Consider the following 23235-nt stretch of genomic DNA (forward strand, 5'->3'; position numbering starts at 1 on the left):
CTTGGTGCCAATGGCTGGGGTAGGGTGATCACTCTGTATTATTATTCTAACTTGGTTCTCAAAATATGTTCTAAAACAGAATAGGTAGATGTCAACCATCCAACTCACACTCCTTTGGGAATGAGATTCTTGGGGACCTAAACCTATTCTAAATCCCTCTGGTCTTTAAATTGTTCCTTCCCTTAAAACACACATGTGACCTGCTTGACTCAATAGGCAGTGCCGACCAAAGTTCCATATTACTGCTCAGATCATAGGGCAGCTACAGCTGAATGTGGCAGGTTCCTGACCCTGCCCACCTTGCTCCGCCCCCCAGGCTGTCCCTGAGGCATATTTCTTTTTCTTTTTTCTTTTTTTTGGTCTTTTTTGCTATTTCTTGGGCTGCTCCCGCGGCATATGGAGGTTCCCAGGCTCGGGGTCTAATCAGAGCTGTAGCCACCAGCCTACATCAGAGCCACAGCAACGCGGGATCCGAGCCGCGTCTGCAACCTACACCACAGCTCACGGCAACGCCGGATCGTCAACCCACTGAGTGAGGGCAGGGACCGAACCCACAACCTCATGGTTCCTAGTCGGATTTGTTAACCATTGCGCCACGACGGGAACTCCTGAGACATATTTCTTGAACCACTAGGACTGTCACAAAGTATTTAAGTTGCTCAAAATCCAAGGAAAGAAAGAAAGATGGAGCAGCTGCAGGAAAAGCATTGTTTGCTAGCAGGCAGTGCCACCACACCTTGGCCATATCATTCTGTGATGTTGGTAAAATAAGGTTCAGAGCCAGTCCGCTCGAGAACATCCCATGAGGCGTTCCTGTCATGGCGCAGTGGAGACAAATCCAGATGAGTAGCCATGAGGATGCGGATTTGATCCCTGGCCTCGCTCAGTGGGTCAGGGATCCAGCATTGACATGAGCTGTGGTATAGATCGCAGATGTGGCTTGGATCCGAAGTTGCTGTGGCTGTGGTCTAGGCCAGCAGCTGTAGCCACAATTGGACCCCTAGCCTGGGAACTTCCATATGCTGCAAGTACGGCCCCCCAAAAAAAGAAAAAAAAAAGAAAAGAAGAATATCATATGATAACCTTTATATATGGAATCAAAAAAAAATGATATGAGTTCCTATTGTGACTGAGTGGGTTAAGAACCAAACTACTATCCGTGAGGATGCAGGTTTGATCCCTGGCTTCATTCAGTGGGTTAAGGATACAGTGTTGCCTCAAGCTGTGGCATAGATTACAGATGTGGCTCAGATCTGGTGTTGCCGTGATTCCAATTCAGCCCCTGGCCTGGGAATTTCCATATGCCACGGGTGTGGCCCTAAAAAACAAACAAATACATCAATGATATAAATACACTTATTTACAAACAGAAATAAATTCACAGGAAAACATGTGGTTACCAAAGAGGATAACAGGAAGGGGGGGGGTGGATAAATTAGGAGTTTGGGACCAAATGCATAGCCCAGGGAATTCTATTCAGCATCTTGTAGTAAACTATAATGGAAAAAAATCTGAAAAAGAATATATATATGATTCACTTTGCTGTACACCTGAAACTAACACAACATTATAAATGAACTATACTTCAATTAAAAAAAAAAACAATGCTGCTCGAAATGCTGGTGGATTATAACTTATGATTTGCTCAGAACTCAAATTCCGAAAGTCAGACTACAGCCCCTGTTAAGTTGCAGCCCTTCCCTATTTCTGTGAACTGCCCACAGGCAGGTGTGTTTACCTCACTTGACTTCTTGTGCCTGGTACACAAAACATGACCATGGACTTAGTGAACAAATAAATGAGACCAGAACTATGACCTCAAGGAGCACGCAGTAAGGTGTCCATTTTACAGATGAATAAACTGAGTCTCAAAGAGGGAACACCATCTTCCTACTGACGTATTGCTAGTAAAGCTGCAGGTGAAGCTGGAACAGAAACCCTTTGGGGGCCTCCTCCTTTCACCCCCCTGTATTATGGGACAAACAGCCCCCGTGGGGTCTTATTTCATGGTTTCTGAAAGCAGACTGCCGTGTTCTGCTGTCTTCTCTCCCAGGAGCCTGTTCCAGTTGATGTCAGGGTCCCACCGTTTGCTCTGCTGCCATGATCGTGCTTCTCCTGCTAGGAATGCTGATGGCCCCACGTGGCGGTGAGTTGCGGTATTTTACTGTATTCCTGGCTTAGAATATAATTACTGTGAACCCTGGGAGTCTTGTCAAATTCCATCTGATTTGCTTATCAGTGCTTTTATCCTCTTGCCTCATGAGTGGTGGAAATCAAGCATTCATGATGGGCTCCGGGGTGAATCCAGTTGATATTTTTGGCACGCTGGATAGCACGTGGACTGTGGGAGGGGAGTTGAGGTGGGTTTGAGGGGAAACAGAAGGCAAGGGGGCCAGCTAGCAAGGTCCTCTCCTCCCCCGCTGCTCACGGCCGCCGTCCCTTGATGGGCTGATGCCCTTGGAGTGTGCGGTCCACCTTCCTGACACGCAGCCGCTCCCTTGCCCCTTTGGAGGTATATCCATAGTAAACGGAGAACGATTCTAGCCCTAAAGTTGGGTCCCCTGCCACCCAACCCTAAAGCTATCTAGGCACGCTCCTTGGCAACGAGGATAATGGTTTCAAGTTCACTTGGAGTCTTGGCTGTGAATCCGAGACTTCTGGCTTCTTCCTACATTCTCTCTTATTTGCATATTTATGCAGTTCTCAGATCCCAACTCACTTGTTCCTGCACCTGCTTGGGCACCATCGTCATCATGACCACTGATTCTCCTCAGCATTTTCTCCTCCTTTTCTCACACTCAGGTAGACTCTGTACCAATACACTGAGCCCCGCCGTCTATGGCTTCCTTCCAGATACAATAGTGAGGACGAGGGACAGTGACTCCACAATATTATTGATGATTTATCTTGACCAGGGCCTGAGGTAGCGGATCATACAAGAGGTTTGCAAGTCACCCAGAAGCCTGTAGGTTGAAATTACAGTGTAACCCCTTTCCAGAAGACTCTGAGTCTTCCCTTTAAGTCCGAATCCTTCCAAACACCACCCAGACCTTCCCTCCAGGAGGAGTGGGGTCAGCCACTTTTGGAAGCTGCTGGGCTTCTGTTGATGATTTATTTCCTTCATAGAGGAATTTTTTTGTATTAAAACCTTTCGGTCATGACTGGGGTCCCAAAGTTAGAGCCCCTGGGGCTGCCATTTCAGCCCCTCAAGGGGTGCCCAACAAGTCCCCGCTATGGTCATAACCCACCTCATTTTTGGGGACAACATTGGGAACGATTCTACAGATTTTCAGTTTTTCCCTCTTTTTTTCCTTTTCAGTGAGATCTCCATTTACCCAAACCTATTTTTATAATTTTTTAAACTTCTTTTCTTCGCTAACTAACCTCTTCCTCTTCCAAAACGATACATTTCCCTTTGATCAAAAATGCCCCTTCACTATCATCCCACCGGCATTGACATGCCTTAAAATTTTCTTCATTCCTCTATAAAACTGAGGCCCCTAAACATTTTTCTCCCTGTTCTTCTTACTTTGTCTCTGTTCCCCTTTCTTTACATTGTGACACTAAAAATGATCTGGCATCCTGTTATTCCTGTTATGATAAATTGTCACAAACATTTGCGTGTTCATCCTGAGAGATTTGATTTTCAAAAGCAAACGCCTAGAGCTGAAAAAAAAAAAAAAAAGCCGAAGCTTAAGGGCAAACACACACATATACCTATGGTTTAAATGTGCCACGCCCACAGCCCCAGTTTTGCAGGGGTGAGTGTGTACCCACCACCCCTGCAATCCACAGAGACTGCCCATATCTGCAATCTGCCAATTCTTGGTCCAGACACTGTAGGGGGAAAAGTCTGATTTTAAGGCTCTACCTGCACCCTACTTTCCAAAAAGTCTGGGGTCCTCTTTGATGCCAGGACAGGATGACGTGTGCCAAGATTTCATTAGCGGAAACACCTGTGCGAAGAAAATGGAGTGTCAACCAGGAAAGACCGGGGCAGTCAGACGACTGTGCAGGTGAAGGAGAGACGGGGAGAGGTGACTGCATCTTAGCGCAGGTGGGTTGAGGGAGTTTGGCAAGGCCCCCAGGGAGGAGCCCATTAGAAGAGCACTGTATCCCCTAGGGACCCAGCCCACCGTGACTTCCTGCCGGTGCTGAGCCGCTGGCTGGGAGCCGGGCGGGGAGGGACGCAGGGATGTGGCCTCTACGCAAACACAGCCTTGGGCTTCAGAGCACAGCACTTGCTGGAGTTGGAGCTCTGCAAAGCGCCCTCTCGTGGCCGCTCCTAGTAGCAGTCTGAGTCCTGTTTCAAGGCCACGCTTTGGACCTGCTGGCAAAGAGGAGTCCCTGGGCCTGGCAGGGTCTCTCCTCCGTGGAGTGTTCCTCCGTCCTGTTGGCAAGACCAAAGGGGCCTCTGTGTTTTCCCGATCAACACCGCCAGGCAGACCCTGCCTTCCCTCTTCTCTTCGCTGGTTCATGAGTTCAAAGGGCAGAAGTTTAGCCCTCGGGATGATGGTCAGAGCGGAGTTAGAAGGAGGTGACGTCCTTGGACCTACACCAGGGAGCTCTGCACTGCCCCCACGTGGCGGTACAAGTTCCCACGTCTCACTGTCCTCTCCTCTCCTTCCAGAAGTCCTGGAAGAGGGCTGAGCAAGGGCAGGTTTTACGCTTTCCTGGTGGATCTTCTGGGTAGAATACTTAACACTATGAAACCCCACTCGTAACCACTAACAGGCCTTATCCTTCCACTACCCGGCATCTCCTAATTTTGCTTGAAGTTTATAAGACTAGGATTCTGTGATTCTAGGGGCCCAGCGCTCACTGGCTGATGAACTGGCCCTGGGATGGAGTGGTTCAGCCATTGCATGTAGTTCAGTCATGCATGCATGAATCAGGTGTTGATTGAATTCATGCCTCAAATTGTTACAGAGCTTACCCTCAATAGGTTCCTAGGTTAGGAGGGGAAACAGTGATTCACATAAAGAGATCATTGCAACATGCCAGTCTGAGTACCACGAGGAAGAACCTCCCGGCTTTGTGGGAGCACAGAGGGGGAACCTGACCCAGCTTGGGTTGGGCTTCTTGAGCTTGGAGTGGAACCCTAGCATGTGGGTGAGAGTCAGTAATAAAAAGGGGAGCAGACAAAAACCTCAGGTCCAGGCCACAGCATGAGCAATGGCAGGATGGCGAAGAAGTCGTTTGGTGTCTAGAAAATGTGAGCTTCTCAGCCTGGCGGGAGTGTAACGCTCAAGGCAGGTGATGCTTCTGCAAAGCTAGGCAGAAGCCGGATCACGGAAAGCCTCCATGCCCGGTCAAGAGCTTCAGTACAAGTCTCTGTTTCATTGTCTATAAAATGGTAATGGGGAGTTCCCGTTGGGGCTCAGCAGGTTAAGAACCTGACGAGTACCCATGATGTGGGTTTGATCCCTGGCCTCCCTCGGTGGGTTAAGGATCTGGCGTTGCTGCAAGCTGCAGTGTAGGTCGCAGATGTGGCTCAGATCCAGTGTTGCCATGAGCTGTGGTGTAGGTCACACCCACGGCTTGGATCTGGCGTTGCTGTGGCTGTGGTGTAGGCCAGCAGCTGCAGCTCCGATTCGACCCCTAACCTGGGGACTTCTGATATGCTGCAGGTGCAGCTGTAAAATAAATAAATGAAAATAAAGTGGTAATGACAACATGTGCCTCCCAGCACTGGGCAGAGGGTTACATAAGGTGACATGTATAAAGTGAAGCCTGGAATAAAACAAATGTTAGTCACCTTCCGTGTATAACGACACTCTGAATCAGAACCAATTTTATTCTGGTAAATTCTGTCCTCATGTTGCCTCTGACCTTCCTTCTCTTCCCCCCACACCCTACCCTCTGGACTTTGTGAGTAAACTCATTCAAAACTCTGGGATAAACGATTTAAAAGCCAGGCGGACCGTTTTAGCTGCTCCTGAAAGTGTGTGGGAGTGCGTGGGGGAGGGGCAGACATCCCTTATTAGCACATTTGGGTAATAAAGTCACTCCCTACCCTCCAGGGCAGAGATGGTATCAGGGCACCAAGGAAATGCCAGTAAAGTAACTATCCAACAGCAGGCCATGTCCTTCTGTTGCTGCTGAAGTGGGCAGCAGGCATTCTTAGCTCTTGGCTGGTGTATCCATTGAAGAGTTTCTGGGGCAGTTATGCCAAATGTAAAATTGGCCGGAGCAATGGCATGGGCTCTGTGATGGGCTCCAAGGGTGCTGAGGCCACGGGTCTCCCTCCCTCCCTGTCTGAAAGCCCGTGATTTGCAGGGTGCCCTTGCCCTACAGCCCACGTGCTCGGGCTGGAGGGAACTCGCCTCCCTGGGAACCATGCCGAGTATCTGGCCGAGAGGAGCCCTGCTCGACACCAAAAGTGGAGCAGTGGACATCATGCCTGGCTGGCCCAGATGGAGTACCAGCCCCTTAACCCCTCTGCACACACCCAGAGCATCTTCCTTTCACTCGCAAACAGAAATCAGCCTACAGACATCCCCCACCTTTATTTCTTTTTAGGCTGCCCCTCGCGCCATATGGAGTTCCCGGGCAGGGGATCAGAGCTGAGCCTCAACTGAGACCTAAGCCACAGCTGCAGCAACATCGGACCCTTAACCCACTGTGCTGGGCCAGGGATCGAACCTGCATCCTGTGCTCTGGAGATGCTGGCCGACCCCATTGTGCCCCAGTGGGAACTCCTCAGACCTGTTTTTCAAATTTGAAATTTAAGCCAAGAGCTTAAAATGGGAAATTTTTACCCAAAATTCAGGCTCCCAGCACATTTTTTAAAACATGATTTTTGTTTTTCATTATAATTGGTTTATAGCCAGCACATTTTGAAGAATCTGAATTGTGGGTCTCCTTCTCCAAGGCCCAGGGCTGAGTGACAGCTGCCCCTGCCACTGTGACCTGGGGCTCTTTAGTTTTCCGCAGGCCCCACCAATCCCTATCGCCTCCCGGCTCTGGACCACGCTCCCATTTACATTATCTGCCTGATCCCTGGAGAGATTTGGGTTTGCAGTCCTGTGTCTAAAGTAAGACCATCATTTTCTCTGTCCTGGATGACACAGTCACTGTAAACATTCCTGGCCTCCAGGCCTCCCATCTCAGCCTTCCCAAGTCATTCTTTATTCTTAAGGGCCACACTCGTGGCATATGGAGGTTCCAAGGCTACAGGTTGAATCACAGCTGCAGCTGCCAGCCTACACCACAGCCACAGCCACACCAGATCTGAGCGAGCCTCATCTGCGAGCTACACCACCACTCACAGCAATGCCAGATCCTTAACCCACTGAGCGAGGCCAGGGATCGAACCCACATCCTCTTGGATACTAGTCCAGTTCGTTACCGCTAAGCCACGGCAGGAACGCCCCAAGTCATTCTTTATGGCTTCCTTTAACCCTCTCCAAAAACACTGGATGTGCCAAGTGAGGTGCTGAGCCTTGGCGCTGCAGCCGTCGTGAGGTTCCTGCCCACAGGTGCTCGGAGTGTAATCAGGGACCCACACGTAAGGAGACTGAGCCTTGGCATGCGTGGTGCCGTGGGAGAGGTCACAAGAGGATGCGGGTGAGCATGGGACTCAGAGGCCGGGCAACTAGCCAGTCTCCCAACACGGCAAGAGGGAGGGAGGAGGGACTTCCACGTGGTGTGGTTAAAACTAAGCCGACACGGTCAGTAGGGGTCAGCCAGCCTGAGTCAGCCACACCTCTGGATTCTTTCAGAGCTGACCACAGAGATCTGGCACAGAGCAGGTACTAGAAAAATATGCATAGAATTGAGTTTACGAGCATCCTCACTGCTTTCCTGGCTGCCACCTGCCCGCCTCAGCCCAGCCTGTGGGCCGTGGCAGTATGCGTGCTAATCCCCTTCTCCTCCTCCATTCCAGGGGGCCACCCTCTGGACACCCCACACCTTCCACGGGAGCTGCCCCCAGGACTCTCAGAAAATATCAGTAAGGATTCTTGTTGTTAATATTTACATTTAGGCTTTTAATTTTTTTCTTAACTTGAGAACATTATTTTTTCATATATTTAAAATAAAATGCCTTTTCTGCCAGGATTCTTTGATCTTGTCTTAGGAGACCTAGCTGGGCAGAGGAATTGATCCCTTCTGAATATTCCCTAGAGTCACTTACAGCTGTGGGATCTCTAGGTACAATGATTCCAGGGAGTCTTCAGAAGCTTCTCCCTCACAGTCCACCCTGGTGTCTGGCCCACCACTGGTTTCTGCTTTGAGACAAAGTTCTAACAACGCTCAGCGCACGTCCAAGGGCAGCTGAAAGGGGAAAACCAGGAGAAGGAAGTGAATGGGCCGATCAATGGGGGTTGTCTGGTCCCTGCACGAAAAGGCAGGACAAAAAGAGAAAGATGATGTGTTGCAGGGCCCTAGTCATTAGAAAGCAGGATCTGTACTTGTCCCTTGGAGAAGGGAAGGTTTTCCTGGTGATGGACTGTCAGATTTCTCAGGCGGCTTCCTGCGCAGGCATCGCTGAAGAGTACGATGCATAGGGAGCCAGCTGGTGCAGTTAACCCCGCATCGAGGGCTGTTTCTGAGCTTTCAGAGAAGGGAGCTGAGTCAACCAAATGATTCGTGCATGAGCCCAGGCAAGCTAAGCGATCAGTCCCACCCAGAGCCAAACGAGAGCGGCCTCTCTCCAAACGGCGTAACCCCTGTGGGAAGGGCAGCGCCCGCTAGGAGGGCTTCCTCCAGGAGACGTTCAGACTCACAGGCCACACTTGGGTTTTAGAGGGTCAAGACCAGGACGTGCAGTGTGCCAGCAGGCCATGCCAGCCTTTCGTCTTTAGCAAGAAGTAGCCCGGCAGCATCTACGAGGCGGTCTAGGAGTCCCTGGGTCACAGCGGGTCTAAAGCGAAGTGGGGTTCATATGGAGCAGCCCCAGGACCTGCCCTGGCCTAGCAGCTTCATCCTCCATAGGAGCCAATATCTCTAGGGACCACTTCATAGGCAGAATTTCTAGGACGCCCAGAAGGGACATGGCCAATCACAAGAGCCCTCTCACCGATGGAGACCCAGACCCATGACTTCCCACCAGATGTTTGTAGTTCACCCATAGTTGACGCCAGGCCAGGAGGCTTTTTTTTTTTTTTTGCCTTTTTGCCTTTTCTAGGGCCGCTCCTGTGGCATTTGGAGGTTCCCAGGCTAGGGGTCTAATCAGAGCCAAAGCCGCCAGCCTACGCCAGAGCCACAGCAACGCCCGATCTGAGCCGCGTCTGCAACCTACACCACAGCTCAGGGCAACGCCAGATCCTTAACCCACTGAGTGAGGCCAGGGATCGAACCTGCAACCCCATGGTTCCTATATTTTAACCACTGAGCCACGACGGGAACGCCCCCGGAGGCTTTTTTAACCACTGAGCTTTGTTGCCTAGCAACACAGTTCATGCTTGGTCTTATCCATGGAACCTGTGTTACTAGAAAGTGAGCCCAAGGTCAAATCTCTCCTTACAGAAGGGGTTTTACTCACCCTTCCCCCAGGGGGTGGGCAGGGAAGCAGAAGGGGAGACCCCAAGTCTCTTTATTTTCTCTTCCTTCCACTTAGACATGACGTTCTTCAATGGTGTGTTTAAAAATGTGGAAGGTGTGGCTGAAATTTTTGGTAAGTTCAGTCTGAACTTGCTCTTATCTCCCAGGTGTCAGGGCATCATGGGGAGGGGGGCATCTAAGGAGGTCACCGGGGCCTTGGACTCTGCCCTCTGCCCTCCCACGGCCTCCCCAGCAACTCCAAGCCATCTGACCGAGGTTCTGATGAGAGTAGGGGCACCTTTCATCTCAGGGGGAGTCTCGGAATTGGCAGGTGCCTTCGTTGACCTTCCTTCATCCATCCTGACCACAGCTTGGCCAGGAGGGGATGGTGTCCCCATGTTACCGACAAGAAAACTGAGCCTAAGGGAGTTAAGGAACTTGCTCAAAGCCACGCAGCTAGAAGGGACAAGGTCCTGAGTCCAGAACCTAGTCCCCCCCACACCAAAGTCGTTTTGCTTTTCCTTCTCGACTTGTAAATGTAGAGAAAGCTTAAGAAGCATCCTATTGGTACTGGATCTTTAGCCCACTGGACCAGGCTGGGGATGGAACCTTCACCTCTGCAGCGACCTGAGCTGCTGTAGTTGGATTCTTAACCCACTGGCCCATGGCGGGAACTCCTGCAAGAGCATTTTTGTTTAGGGTAAATCATCATTGTGGGGGCGCCTGTCTCTGATCTTCAGAAATTGAGGCGACAGAACAGCACCTGCCTTGCAGGTTTAACAAAAAGTGTATGGGATAATAGACCAAAGGGAAGCTTTCTAAAGCATTACTCTACCAATTTGAACTGCTATGCAATTTAAAGCATCTAACAGTTTCTAACACATAGTAGGGGCCCCCAAATTATTAGAATAGTAGGTGCCCCCAAATTATTAGAATAGTAGGTGCCCCCAAATTATTCTCTCTGTGCACTGAGTTATAGCTCTTTATTGCCAGGACTGTATCATTCGGAATCCATTGAGCAAACTCACAGTGCCTTAACTAATAAAGACATTTAGTTATCTCACAAAGCCCTCTGAAGGCACTAGGACTGGTGCAGTAGGTTACACAGGTATCAGAGACTCAACAAGCTTGTTTTTATCTTGTCGCACTGCTGCCCCAGACATAATGGTTTTTCAGCTTTAGGTTTAGGACCTCGTGGCTGCAAAGTGGTTGCTGCAGTTCCATCCAGCCTAGCCTTACCGCATGCAAGGAGGGAGAAAAGTGTAGATCAAAACGCTCATCTTACACGCCTTTGTGCTTTATTATGGAAGAAATTTTGCCTAAATGCTTCTAAATATTGCCCCAAAGCTTAAGACTCCCCCTTAAGTTTTTGGAGCCACACCTGGATCTCATGCTCAGCCCTAGACCAGCGCTGGTCAGGGATGAGCTGAGAGTGATTGTGAAAGTTTCCCGGGGACTTGGGGAGGAGGCTCATCATCCTTGAGTATTTCCCAGTTTTGCTGGTAAGGAAGAGGGTGAATGGCTGTTCGGTAGGCAGCCCGCAGGGACCACAGCTTGTACACCTGCCTCCCTTCAATCTCTAGAATAGCCCTGAGTGCAGAGGAGGTGCTTAGGTTGATGAGGCACCACCCATGCGAGAAGGGGGCTACCTCCTCACCTCTGGTTCCTGGTGTGCTCCCCCCGCCCCCAGACTGCTTGGGATCCCACTTCACCTGGCTGCAGGCTGTCTTCACCAACTTCCCCGCGCTGCTCCAGTTCGTGAATGGTATGAAGTGCGTGGCTGGGCTCTGCCCCCGGGACTTCGAAGACTATGGCTGTGCCTGCAGGTTTGAGATGGAAGGGCTGCCTGTGGATGCGTCTGACAGGTGAGCAAGACCAAAGGTGAGTGAGCTCAGGGAGGCCTGGCTGAGCCTTGGGTGGAGCACGGATGTGGAAAACTCCCTGTACTCTGCTTGTGTGCGGGTGTATGTGGGTGTGCACAACAGAATTTAAAATCTTAGAAGCATCTGGCAAACAGCTACTAGTAGCAGGAAGGTCAGTTAGGACAATTTGGTGGTATCTGTTAGTTTGGGGTTTTTTTGGCAGTGCCCATGGCGTGTGGAAGTTCTCAGGCCAGGGACTGAATCTGTGCCACAGCAGTGATTCAAGCCATTGTAGTGACAGTGCCAAATCCTTAACCTTCTGAGTCACAAGGTTAGAGCTCCGTATCTATTAGAATGTTTTTTTTTTTTTTCTTTTAGGTCTGCACCTGCAGCATATGGGAGTTCCCAGGCTAGGAGTTGAATCAGAGCTGCAGCTGCCAACCTACACCACAGCCACAGCAACGCCAGATCCTTAACCCACTGAGCAAGGCCAGGGATGGAACCCGCATCCTCATGATACTTCATTACAGCTGAGCCACAACGGGAACTCCTCTGTTTTAAAGCATTTCACCTATGACCCGGTAATTCCGGTTCTGTTTCTTAGGGGCTCTGTGACCTTAGGCAAGTTATTTTACTGCTTGGTGTTCCGGTTTATCCATCTATTCAATGGAAGTAGTAATAATAATACCTAACTCATACAGCTGTGATGTAGGATGACAGGACCAAATACAAGTTAAACGATTGGGATTCTCCCTGTGTTATTACATCCTCAAGAGGATCAGGGGTCGGTAGCGATAGTAACAGTGTTCGGGGGGCCAGAGTACTAGTGATCGGAGTGCGAGTAGCAGCAGTCATAGTCAGGCTGTAATAGTAGGAATAATAGCCACCATCGCAGTAGTAACAATTGTCATAGTCGCTATAGTAGCATTAATAGTAACAGTAGTAGTAACAGCAGCAGTAACAGCAGCCGTGCTAGCATACCTGTGGCTGTGGTGGTGGTAGTGTTAGTATTAGTAGCAGCAGCAGCAGCAGAACTGGAGGCATAGGAACAGCAACAGTAACTATGGAAGCAGGAAATTGAACCTACGCTCACCTCGCCTCCAGGACCATGTCCACACCTCACTAGTATTACATTTGTGCCCGACTCCAGTGTGAAGGAGTGTGTGCTTTCATCTGCACAGATTCCCAGACGATAAGGCAGGCGTCCCCTTGGTGTCTGTTGTTTCCAAACCAACATGGCAAGTTCCATCTCTGGGACCATGGGCAAGCCGACCACTGGACCAGCTCATTGACTGTCATAAGGGGGAGGCTGATTCTGCTCAGGGCAGGGCGCCAGGACCATTTCTGGGACTGTAGTAGCCTTTCGAGTCCCCCCTGACCACTTTCTTCAATTACTAAAGTACCTGGGAAACCTGGACGTCAGAGACATGAAGCAGTAATTCATCACTGTGTGAATGATCAAAGCATTGACGGACACAACTGGCAGAATGTGGCTCGCACCCAAGTTCAATGACTTTACACAGTTCAGTTGATGAAGTTGGGGATGTCCAGACTCCTGGAGGTCAGGTTATTTCCACCTTGAACTTGCATGCCAGATTCCAAAAATAATTGCTATCATTTATCAAGTGCCTACCACCTGGCAGGGTGTATACAGATATTCTCTTGACTCCTCAAAATCCTTATGAGTTAGGTAGTGTGAGCAACTTAGCAGCTTGCCCAAGGCCACCAGCTGCCCGCAGGTTTGTCATCTTTACATTGGTCTCTACTGACCTCCTACCTGCTCTGCAAGAGGCATCTGACTCCCTTATTTAGTGTCAGCCTCTCTCTGTGATCAACCTTGACCTAGACAAGTTACAGAGCTGTATGCGTCTCTTCTTTACATATGTAAATGCTCTTAATAATAACAGCACCTGCTGCAGAGGTAATATAATTCAATTCAGATATCGTGTGTGTGTGTGTGTGTGTGTGTGTGTGTGTGTGTACTACATATTTGAAACAGACCACTACCAGGAACCACCCAGAGATCCAGAATGATCATGCACCACCTGCCTCTCTTCTAATCCTAACCCAGGCTCTCACCTTGACCCTTCCCCGTTCTGCTGCAGCTGCTGCTTCCAGCATCGCAGGTGCTACGAGGAGGCTGCTGACATGGACTGTCTCCAAGACCCCAGCAAGCTTAGCACAGACGTCAACTGCGTCAGCAAGAGTGTCACATGCGGTGAGCATCTCCACGCGTCCCAGGAGGCTGGGTTGAGAAATGACAGCTCAGGGAGTCTCCAGGCCCAGGCGTCCAGGGTCCACCCTTGTCATCATCGCTGGTGGCAGCATCACTCTGTAAACTTAAGCCCGACGAGGGCCAGATCCATGGCATCTGTACCTTGCATGGGGTAGAGGTTTAACAACTACTTGAGGATTGGAAGATACAGTTGATCAGCAGGTTGTGTTGAATTACAACTTTATGCTTGGAGCAACCCTGGGAACGTGGGAAGGGTCAGTCCTTTGCTACTGATGCATTGGTTGTGTGATTTGGGGGCAATTACTGAACAACTGGGAAACTCAAAATGGGGAGAAGAAAACCTGCTTCGGAGACTTGTTAATAAAGTTAAGTTGAATTAAACAATGTTTCCAGGTCAGGCAGTTACACTCTAACAATGTAAGCCATGTTAAATGTCAAACAGTGACTATTGTGACTGGTATCTGTTGAGAACTCAGTGGCGGCAGTGGAGGTAGAGGCTACGGTGGATGAATAAGGCTGTGATGGTTGCTAAGAACTAGGCACACAGAGGTTCGAATCTCAGCTCTCCACCTCCCTTGTTGTGTGACTCAAGGAATTTTATTTCATGTCCCTGGACCACCTGGCAGAGGAAGTAGACCAGGCAAAGGTGAGGAGGGAAGAGGGCTGTGGCATGTTGGGGAACCTATTAGATCCATCCCTTTTTTTGGTCTTTTCTAGGGCCACATCCATGGCATATGGAGGTTCCCAGGTTAGGGGTCTAATCGGAGTTGTAGCTGCCAGCCTACACCACAGCCACGGCAATGCAGGATCCAAGCCGTGTCTGCAACCTACACCACAGCTCATGGCAATGCCGGATCCTTAACCCACTGAGTGAGGCCAGGGATTGAACTCACAACCTCATGGTTCCTAGTCAGATTCGTTTCCGCTGCACCACGGTGGGAACTCCAGATCCATCCTTTCTGAGTGGCTATCACATGCCATGGGTGTCGTACACAGGAATTCTGATCATCTTAATGACCCTCTTAGATGGCGATCATTATCCATGGTTTTCAGACAAGGAGAGGAAAGCTCAGAGAAATTAAAAACTCTCCCAGGGAGTTCCCATTGTGGCTCAGTGGGTTAAGGGCCCAGCATTGCCACAGGCTGCAGTGTAGGTCATGGATGCAACTCAGATCTGGCATCGCTGGGGCTGTGGTGGAGGCTGGCAGCTGCAGCTCTGATTCGACACCTAGCCTGGGACCTTCCATATGTTGCAGCCGCAGCTGTAAAAAGAGAAACAAACAAACAAACTAGCCCAAAGTCACACACAGTTGCTAAGTGGAAAGCCAGAGTTTGAACCCAGGTTCGACTGGCCCCAAAGTCCGGGTGGCATGGACTGGCTGGGGTTCGGAGCATCAGGGAGGATGTAAGTTACAGGAGAGGAACACGGAGAAAGCGGAAAACGCAGTTCACTCCTTCACTCAGCACGTCGGTGCCCAGCACCTGCCCCGTGTGCGAGACAGTCGCCTGCGTGTTGGGGGCATCCTGACCTTCTGGGGTCTCCTCCTTGTCTTCGGCCACTGAGAATGTCAGAAACAAAGGCATAGTGTGTCAGACAGCGACAAGATCTCAGGAGGACCGTCAATCAGAGAAACGGCCTAGGGAGGCTGGGGGCTGTTTCCTATTGAAATGAGGAGGTCAGGAGACGCCCCCTTGGGAAGATGGCCAAGGAGCCAAGACCTAGAGGAGGGGAGCCAGCCTGTGGGTACGTGGGGGTGGATGGAGGACCCCGGGCTCCAGGTGGCTCAGAAACTAGGGGACCCTGGAGTTCCCGTCGTGGCGCCGTGGTTAACGAATCCAACAAGGAACCATGAGGTTGCGGGTTCGATCCCCGGCCTTGCTCAGTGGGTTAAGGATCCCGCGTTGCTGTGGCTGTGGTGTAGGCTGGCAGCTACAGCTCCAATTTGACCGCCTAGCCTGGGAACCTCCATGTGCCGCTGGAGAGGCCCTAGAAAAGGCAAAAAGATGAAAAAAAAAAAGAAAGAAAAAAGAAAGAAAGAAAGAAAGAAAGAAAGAAAGAAAGAAAGAAAGAAAAACTAGGGGACTGTGAGTCAGAAGTGGGGTGACGAGGGAGGAGCAGGAGGAGGAGCAATGGCTTTTCCTTTGAGTGGGGAGGTGGCTGGAGGGTTGTAAACACACCCAAAAAGACATGGTTTGACCTGAGTTTTTTTTTTTTTTTTTTTTTTTTGCTATTTCTTGGGCCGCTCCCGAGGCATATGGAGGTTCCCAGGCTAGGGGTTGAATCGGAGCTGTAGCCACCAGCCTACACCAGAGCCACAGCAACGCGGGATCCAAGCCACGTCTGCAACCTACACCACAGCTCACGGCAATGCCGGATCGTTAACCCACTGAGCAAGGGCAGGGACCGAACCCACAACCTCATGGTTCCTAGTCGGATTCGTTAACCACTGCGGCCACGACAGGAACTCCTGACCTGCGTTTTAAAGGATTGTTCTGGCTCCTCCGTGAGACCAGACTGGGCAGCAGGGGATTAGACCGGGGAAGCGGGAGGCCAAGGTCGTAACCCGGGGGTGGTGCTGGGTCGTGGTGTGGACGTAGGGACAGGTGGTCAGACCCAGATGGGTTGAACGCAGAGCCAGTAGGATGGCCTGATGGATGGAGCATGAGTGCGGGACAGAGGAAGGCCCGTGGCTCCCAGGCTGGGTCCCCACAACAGAAGGGAGCAGGGAAGAAAGCTGCAAGAGAAGCAGCCTTTCCGGGGCAGAAGGAAGTGCATTTTAGGGTTTGCATCACTCCTTGGGATTCCTGATGAGGTCTTCCCGTCTGCTCTGCCCTTGTTCTGTGCCCAGAGTCCAGGGACGCGTGTGAGCGCCTGCTGTGTTCCTGTGACAAGGCTGCCATAGAGTGTCTGGCTCGGTCCACCATCAACACTTCCCTGAACCTTCTCGACACTTCCCTGTGTCTGGCTCAGCCTCCAGGTAGGAAGATCCAGGCTGGGCATCAGCGGTAGGGTGGCCAGTCTGGGGCCAGAGCTGGTCTGGGACCAGTGGTTGCTGTGTTTTGTCGGATGCCAAGTCCAGCACCTTCTTAACACTCCCCAAATCCATTCCTCTCATGTGTTTTCTTTTCAGAGAGGACCAGCAGCAAAGAGCTGCTGACACTTCTGCCCAGAGGTGAGGCCTTCTCAGGAAGCTGCTTTTGCAGGAACCACAGGGGCCTGATTACTGATGGGAGTGGGGCGGGGAGCGGGGCGGGAAGGTACCTCCCTCCCCCAGCCCACCTCACCGAAGCTGGAGTGACCCCTTGGCACCGAAGGTGTGCCCACCTCCCCCGGGCCGGAGATAAACCCTATTTGCACTCAACATCCAGTGGCCCTTTCTCCTTAGACTGGTGTGAATTTAATCCAGTTTGGATGCAGACCCCAAGTTCTTTCCTTCGGTTATAGTCAGAACCCTGGCAAGCTGTGTGAACAGGACAGGATCCAGGGCTCAAATGGGGCAAGTGTCCTCTTGGCCGGGTGAGCTCTTGGCCTCTGAGGCCTTCCAGGGGCGGACTGGCTGCCTCCCTCCTCTGCCCTCCAGAGCCTGCAGCACAAGGAGCTATCTGGGTACAGGTGGAAACTCATGGAAAGGGAGATTGCTTTTTGTGCACCACTTTTTAAGACAAGCCAGGCTCTTAGTAATCGTCTGCCGAACTAAGCTAGGGACAACGCTGACTCTAAAACATGCGTCTTATGAGAAAAGCAGGAGTTTGGTTTAAGCCCATCATTCCTTTTTCACCAAAGTCCCCACGATCTGTTAGCCCCAACGCCCACTGTGGTACCCAGGGATGGGAACTTTAAGGTGGACCTTGGCCAAGCAGCCATCCCTCCCTTCCCTCAGCTGGAGTCTCTTTCTCAGAACTGGTCCTGCAGTATGTGTTCAAGAGGAAGCTGATGTGTCTGTGTGTGCCTGGATGTATGTGTGCTCGTGTCCATGAGTGTGCGTGGGTGTGTGTGTGTGTGTGCATGTGCTCCTGCAGGGATGTGTGCGTGTGGGGGTGCGTGCGGAGTTGAATTTCCACATACATACCTTTCCTACCTCCTATTTGAACGGAGGTCTCCTCGAATTGGGACCACACTCCATAGCCACACACCTTTGGAGTTTGCCGTCCTTTCATTACCACAGCCCGTGTCTGAAGGTGCCACCTTCCCCACCAGACTCCCTGGCTGGAGCCCCTCCTGAGCTGGGGCCCTGCTGGGCACCCTGTGTCCTGGGAGGTCTGAGAGAAGCCGAGGATTATCCTGAGGCAGGACAAGCAGCCCTCCTCTGTTCCAGCCCCTTTCTCCCCTGTCCTGCTGTCCCTCCTGGGTCCTTGGTGGCGACACTGCATCCATCGCTCATTGCTACCAGGGGCCTCTCTTTCCAGGTGACGGTGTGGAGCCCACGGACTCCAGCCTGATGGCTCTCTCTGGAGAAGGTGAGCACAGGGGACTCATGTGTAACCCAGTCACCCGCGTTTTGATCGTACCACCCACCTGCTTTGCTGGGATTAGCTCCCCACAAGTGCCCCCACCTGGGCTTGCAGGGGGACGGCCTCAGGTACCCTCAGAGCCTCTTTCACTTCCTCCAACCCCCAGACCTCTTCTCTACTTTCTCCCGCACTCCTGTTCTCACCTCCGGAGACCTGTCAGATAAAACACAGGACCCCCACCCTCCACTGTCTGATGGTGAATTTCAGAGGATCAACAGATGCTTGGTAAATCTAAGTATGTCCCACCTAGCCATTCTCATCCTAAGTGGAGCCAGTCAGAAAGAGAAAGACAGACTCCAGAGGGTATCACTGACCTGTGGAAACCAAAATGTGGCACAGATGAACCTGTCTACAAACAGACTTACAGACCCAGAGGGTAGGCTATGGTTGCCAAGGGGGAGGAGGATGGGGGGGATGGATTGGGAATTTGGGGGGTAGCAGAGGCAAACTAGTATATAAAGAATTCATAAACAACTAGGTCCTACTGTAGAGCACAGGGAACTATATTCACTATCCTACGATAAGACGTAATGGGGAAAAATGTGAAGCAAATATATATGCGGAACTGAATCATTTTGCTGTACAGCGGAAATTGACAACATTGTAGATTAGCTATACTTCAATTAAATATATATTATATATATCTCCCAGAATTTGCATGGGACATACTTCTGCTTAAAGAGGTATTTGCTGTTCATGCAAAATCCCAATTTAACCGGGCATCCTGGGGTTTGATTTGTGAAATCTGGCCACTCTTTCCCCCCCGGGAGATCACAGGCTGCACAACCAGGGTCCTAGAGGTTTGTTTATTGCTCTGCTCCGTTGGTGCTGCTGCTTCTGCAAGGTTAGAGGCAGAGGCTCCTGGGCTCGCCCCCTGCCGTCCTCCACGTCCAAGGGCAGCTTCCTGTCAGCCCGAGCACTGGAGTCTGTGTCCAGAGAAGAGAGGAAACACCAAAGGAAAGCTCTGCCATATGCTCCCCCTCCTCCCCCAGCCACCCTCCCCAGCCACCCCCACCCCCACCAGCCGCAGGCAAACCCAGCCTAACTCGCAGGAGCCACTTCCTTCCTAAACTGAGAATTTGCTGTGGGCTTCACGGCCTCACCAGACAGTCGCAACATAACCCCCAATTCGTACATTTTCCATTTTCTTCATGTACACGTTCCAACACACACGCACTCACACCCAGGACCTTGGCAGTGCCTGAATGTGGGCCCAAAGGTGAGTCACACAGGAGCAGGTGGAGCAGTTTGTGAGAAAGACATAAAGGGGCTTGAAACTGTTCTCACCGTCATAGGCAGAAATCACGATGGGAAGTCAGGCAGATGTGGGGTTGGTTCCCTGCCCTCTCATTTTTCAGCTGTGCGACTTGGGAAGAGGGGTTTAAATCTCTCTAAGCTTCCGTTTCCACTTTGCATAAAGCAGGTATCCACATTTTTTTTTCTGCTAAGGGCCAGAAAGTAGATGTTTTAGACTGGGTGGGCCAGAGGATCCCTGTCACCACTGTTTAATTCTGCCGCTGCAGCAGGAAAGCAGCCTACCTGGATGCATGTGGCTGTGGTGCCAATAAAACTTTATTGACAAAAATGGACACACAGCTGGGCCACAGTTTACCTCTCCTTGGAAAGTGATGGATATACCTGTCCTTTGGGGTGACAGAAGAATTAAGTGGGACAGCCTGAGAAGATTTCAGGCCAGCATCTTCTTCCAGAAATTCTCATATGGTTATAAAAACTGCATACAATGAAGGTCAAATTACACGCAGGATTCGGGACAATGTGCCTAAAATACATAATCTCATTTTTTTTTTTTTGGCTGTGCCAGTGGCATATGGAAGTTCCTGATCAAGAGATCAAACCCCCCTAGCTGTAATCAGGGTCGTAGCAGTATCAACACTGGATCCTTAACCCACTGAGCCACCAGGGAACTCCCAGAATCTCATTTAATACTCATATGACCCTAAGTAAATGATGGCTATGACTGCCGTATTAAGATGGGAATTGAGATGGAAGGACAAGTTGTCCAAGCACAGAGCTGGTGGCAAGGCTGGGGTCTGGGCCCTCCACTGCCTGTGTCCTTACATCTGGACCAAACTCCCTCTTAAGTGCCTTTCTCGGCAAAGTTTCTTCAACTAGAGGAAATAACGGCCCTTTCTCCTGACGAGGTCGTTTCCTGGTCTCTGCCTAACACAGGACTGGCCCTGATCTGTCTTCTTGTCCCCTGAACCAGGACCTAATGGAGCAACAAGCTCTAGACAGTTTCCGATCAGATTGCCTTGGGTCTTCTCTCCTCTGTGTGGCTAAGGTGCTGAGCTTGGTTGATAATTGAGATTGGGTGGTTTGTTTCTCTTTCTTTCTTTTTTTAATTTTTGGTCTTTTTAGGGCTGCGCTCGTGGCATATGTAAGTTCCCAGGCCAGGGGTCCAATTGGAGCTACAGCTGCTGGTCTACACCACAGCCACAGCAACACAGGATCTGATCCGCATCTGCGACCCACACCACAGCCCACGGCAATGCCGGATCCTTAACCCACCAAGCAAAGCCAGAGATCAAACCCACATCCTCGTGGAGACTACTCAGGTTCGTTACCACTGAGCCACACGGGAACTCTGGTGGTTTCTTTTTACAGTGGCTGCTGAGACAGCTGACCGGCCGACCACGATCCCCAGGACAAGTAAGCAAGGGGACTTCGGAGGAGGACGCATGGAACCCGTGGAGAAATGCCATCTAAATATTCGTGTTCAGTTCTGGTGACCACCTTTTGGCAGAGCAGAGGAAATATTATTATACCCATTTCGCAGATTATTTAGGAAACAGAGGCTCTGGGAGATTAAACTGACCTGCCCTCGCTGGCTCTCCTGGGAGGTGTCCAGGGGCAGAGCAAAGAGCTGCCTCCTGTGCCCAGTGGGATGGGAGCTGCCTCTGGAGACCAGGATGAGACAGGCTGAATTTAATGCCCACTCCCTCTCTCTTCTTTTAGGAACAGAACCAGGCCAAGATCAGGAAGGGACGGAAGATGCTCAGGCCACACCTTTTCCAGGTAAGCACACTCAGCTTCATCCACCTTTTGCTGGTCCCCTATATATTTATGAAATCAAGTGTGTTCCCCAAAATGAAAGAAATCATTGAAATCAATTTGCTTTTACACCTCACCCCCTCCCAAAAAAGTAGGCAAACGGGAGTTCCTGTTGTGGCTCATCAGTAATGAGCCCGACTAATATCCATGAGGATGTGGGTTTGATCCCTGCCCTTGCTCAGTGGGTTAGGGATCCGGTGTTACCGTGAGCTATGGTGTAGGTCGTAGGTGTGGCTTGGATCCTATATTGCTGTGGCTGTGGTGTAGGCTGGCAGCTGTAGCTCCGATTCAACCCCTAGCCTGGGAACTTCCATATGCTGCAGGTGCAGCCCTAAAAAGAAAGAAAAAAAAAAAAGTAGGCAAAAGATAGATCCATTCATTAGTAAGAAAGAGACACTTGCCTGCTAAAAAGATGCATTTAGAAAAATACAGAAAACTGGACTTTGTGTTCTGTTTAAATGCACATTATAAAGATAGCTATTAGCAATATTTGAAGATGCCTTCTTCCATTGTCCCCCTGCCACCATCGAGCCCGTCTCTGAACATAAATAACATGAATTTAAGATCACTTGGCGGCCATGGTTTTGCTGTCCGAGTTGTATCATGTCATCCAATGAGATGATATTCCCCTGGCAGGAAACATTTTTCCTTAACATGAATTTTAGAGATTGTTCAATGTGCCTGTGTAGAATCCCGTCATTTGTGAAGCCAATCATTTCTAACATGTGTTCTTATAAAGAATAGATAAGCTCTTTCTCTATGCTGCTCCACTTCTGATTAATTCGTCGGGATAAATGCCTAGAAGTTGAATGGCTAGATTAAAGGTATGTTCGGGCTCTCAGTATGCTGCCAAATTGCTCCGGAGAAACATCGAGCCACTTGACACTCCTCTGCACATTGCTATGGCCAATAGGGGGCGCTATGATTTAAAAACAAGCAAACAAAACAACCTCTATCCGTTTTTAATAGAAAACGGATTTATTCCTGCTGATAAATAATAAAAGTGGTGCTTTTTTGTACCTGAGCTGGGCTGGCCTCTCACCTCGGGGCTGAGAGAGGCTTGCCCAGGCCTGGACAGAATTTCCAAATTTAACCAGATTGATGGAGGGAGGTCATCAGTGTCAGACTGTCGGTATTGGGACTTGGCCAGCTTTGCCCCGAGGTGCACCAGGACCTCCTCAGTGTGAAAGGTGAGGGGACAGGAGGAATTTACCCCCTAATTGGGTGGCCAGTCCTGGTAATGGGATTAGCAGAAAATTCACTCATCTGAGGGGAGGGTGGGCACCTCAAAGTTGACTACCGTCAATAATCTAGAATGCTTTTGGAAGTTCCCAATGTGGCTCAGCAGTAATGCGCCCGACTCTTATCCATGAGAATGTGGGTTCAACTCCTAGCCTGGGAACTTCCATATGCTGCAGGTTCGGCCCTAAAAAGAAAAAAAAAAAAAAAAAAGAATGTTCTTCCCCAGGGCTGGGGATGGGGAGTTAGCAGGAGACTCAGACTCAACAGGAAGCAGACACTGGACTTCTGGGAGGTCCATCAGCTCCATCACTGGTAGAACTTTCCACCTGGAGAGTCCTTAACTCTAGATCAGATGTATTGATGGCTCCACATTACTGAGCAAATCTAATGGCTACTATTGACTGTTTCCTTATCGCTAGGCATTTATCTAGAAGGATTATTTAAACGCCAAAACAAGCATCTTTTTTTTTTTTTTTTTGGCTGCCCCTGCAGTATGCAGAATTTCCCAGGTCAGGGATGGAACCCACGCCATGGCAGCAGTGACAACACCAGATCCTTAACCCACTGTGCCACCAGGGAACTCCAAAAAGCTAGTGTTATTGATACAGTTTTACTAATGAAGAAATGAAGAATAAGAGACGCTATGGGATTTGCCCAAGGTCATACATCTAGCATGTGACTGAGCTTCAACTCAAACTTGATTTTTTTCTCTGGAACACTGTGTTCTCCAGTTTCTGCTGCCAGACTCCTAGAGCCTACTGTTTTGTCAGACTCCTGGAGCCCGTTGTCTGTTAAGGGTGGCAAGACAGATTGTACTCCTGTTTC

General features: G+C 50.3%; 1 protein-coding gene across 1 annotated transcript in view; it reads left to right on the forward strand.

Moving 5' to 3' along the window:
* Positions 1 to 1957: 1957 nt before the first annotated feature.
* OC90 (otoconin 90) overlaps positions 1958 to 23235 on the forward strand; it is a 28883-nt gene continuing 7605 nt past the window's right edge. Inside the window, exons 1-9 of the mRNA XM_047783233.1 lie at positions 1958 to 2146; positions 7889 to 7954; positions 9563 to 9619; positions 11177 to 11351; positions 13454 to 13566; positions 16434 to 16562; positions 16716 to 16757; positions 17992 to 18042; positions 21079 to 21132. Of these exons, the coding sequence (XP_047639189.1) occupies positions 2101 to 2146; positions 7889 to 7954; positions 9563 to 9619; positions 11177 to 11351; positions 13454 to 13566; positions 16434 to 16562; positions 16716 to 16757; positions 17992 to 18042; positions 21079 to 21132 (733 nt within the window). The 5' untranslated portion in view covers positions 1958 to 2100. The remainder of the gene's footprint in view (positions 2147 to 7888; positions 7955 to 9562; positions 9620 to 11176; positions 11352 to 13453; positions 13567 to 16433; positions 16563 to 16715; positions 16758 to 17991; positions 18043 to 21078; positions 21133 to 23235) is intronic.

The sequence above is a fragment of the Phacochoerus africanus genome, chromosome 6 (assembly GCF_016906955.1).
Source record: "Phacochoerus africanus isolate WHEZ1 chromosome 6, ROS_Pafr_v1, whole genome shotgun sequence".
Classification (NCBI taxonomy): domain Eukaryota; kingdom Metazoa; phylum Chordata; class Mammalia; order Artiodactyla; family Suidae; genus Phacochoerus; species Phacochoerus africanus.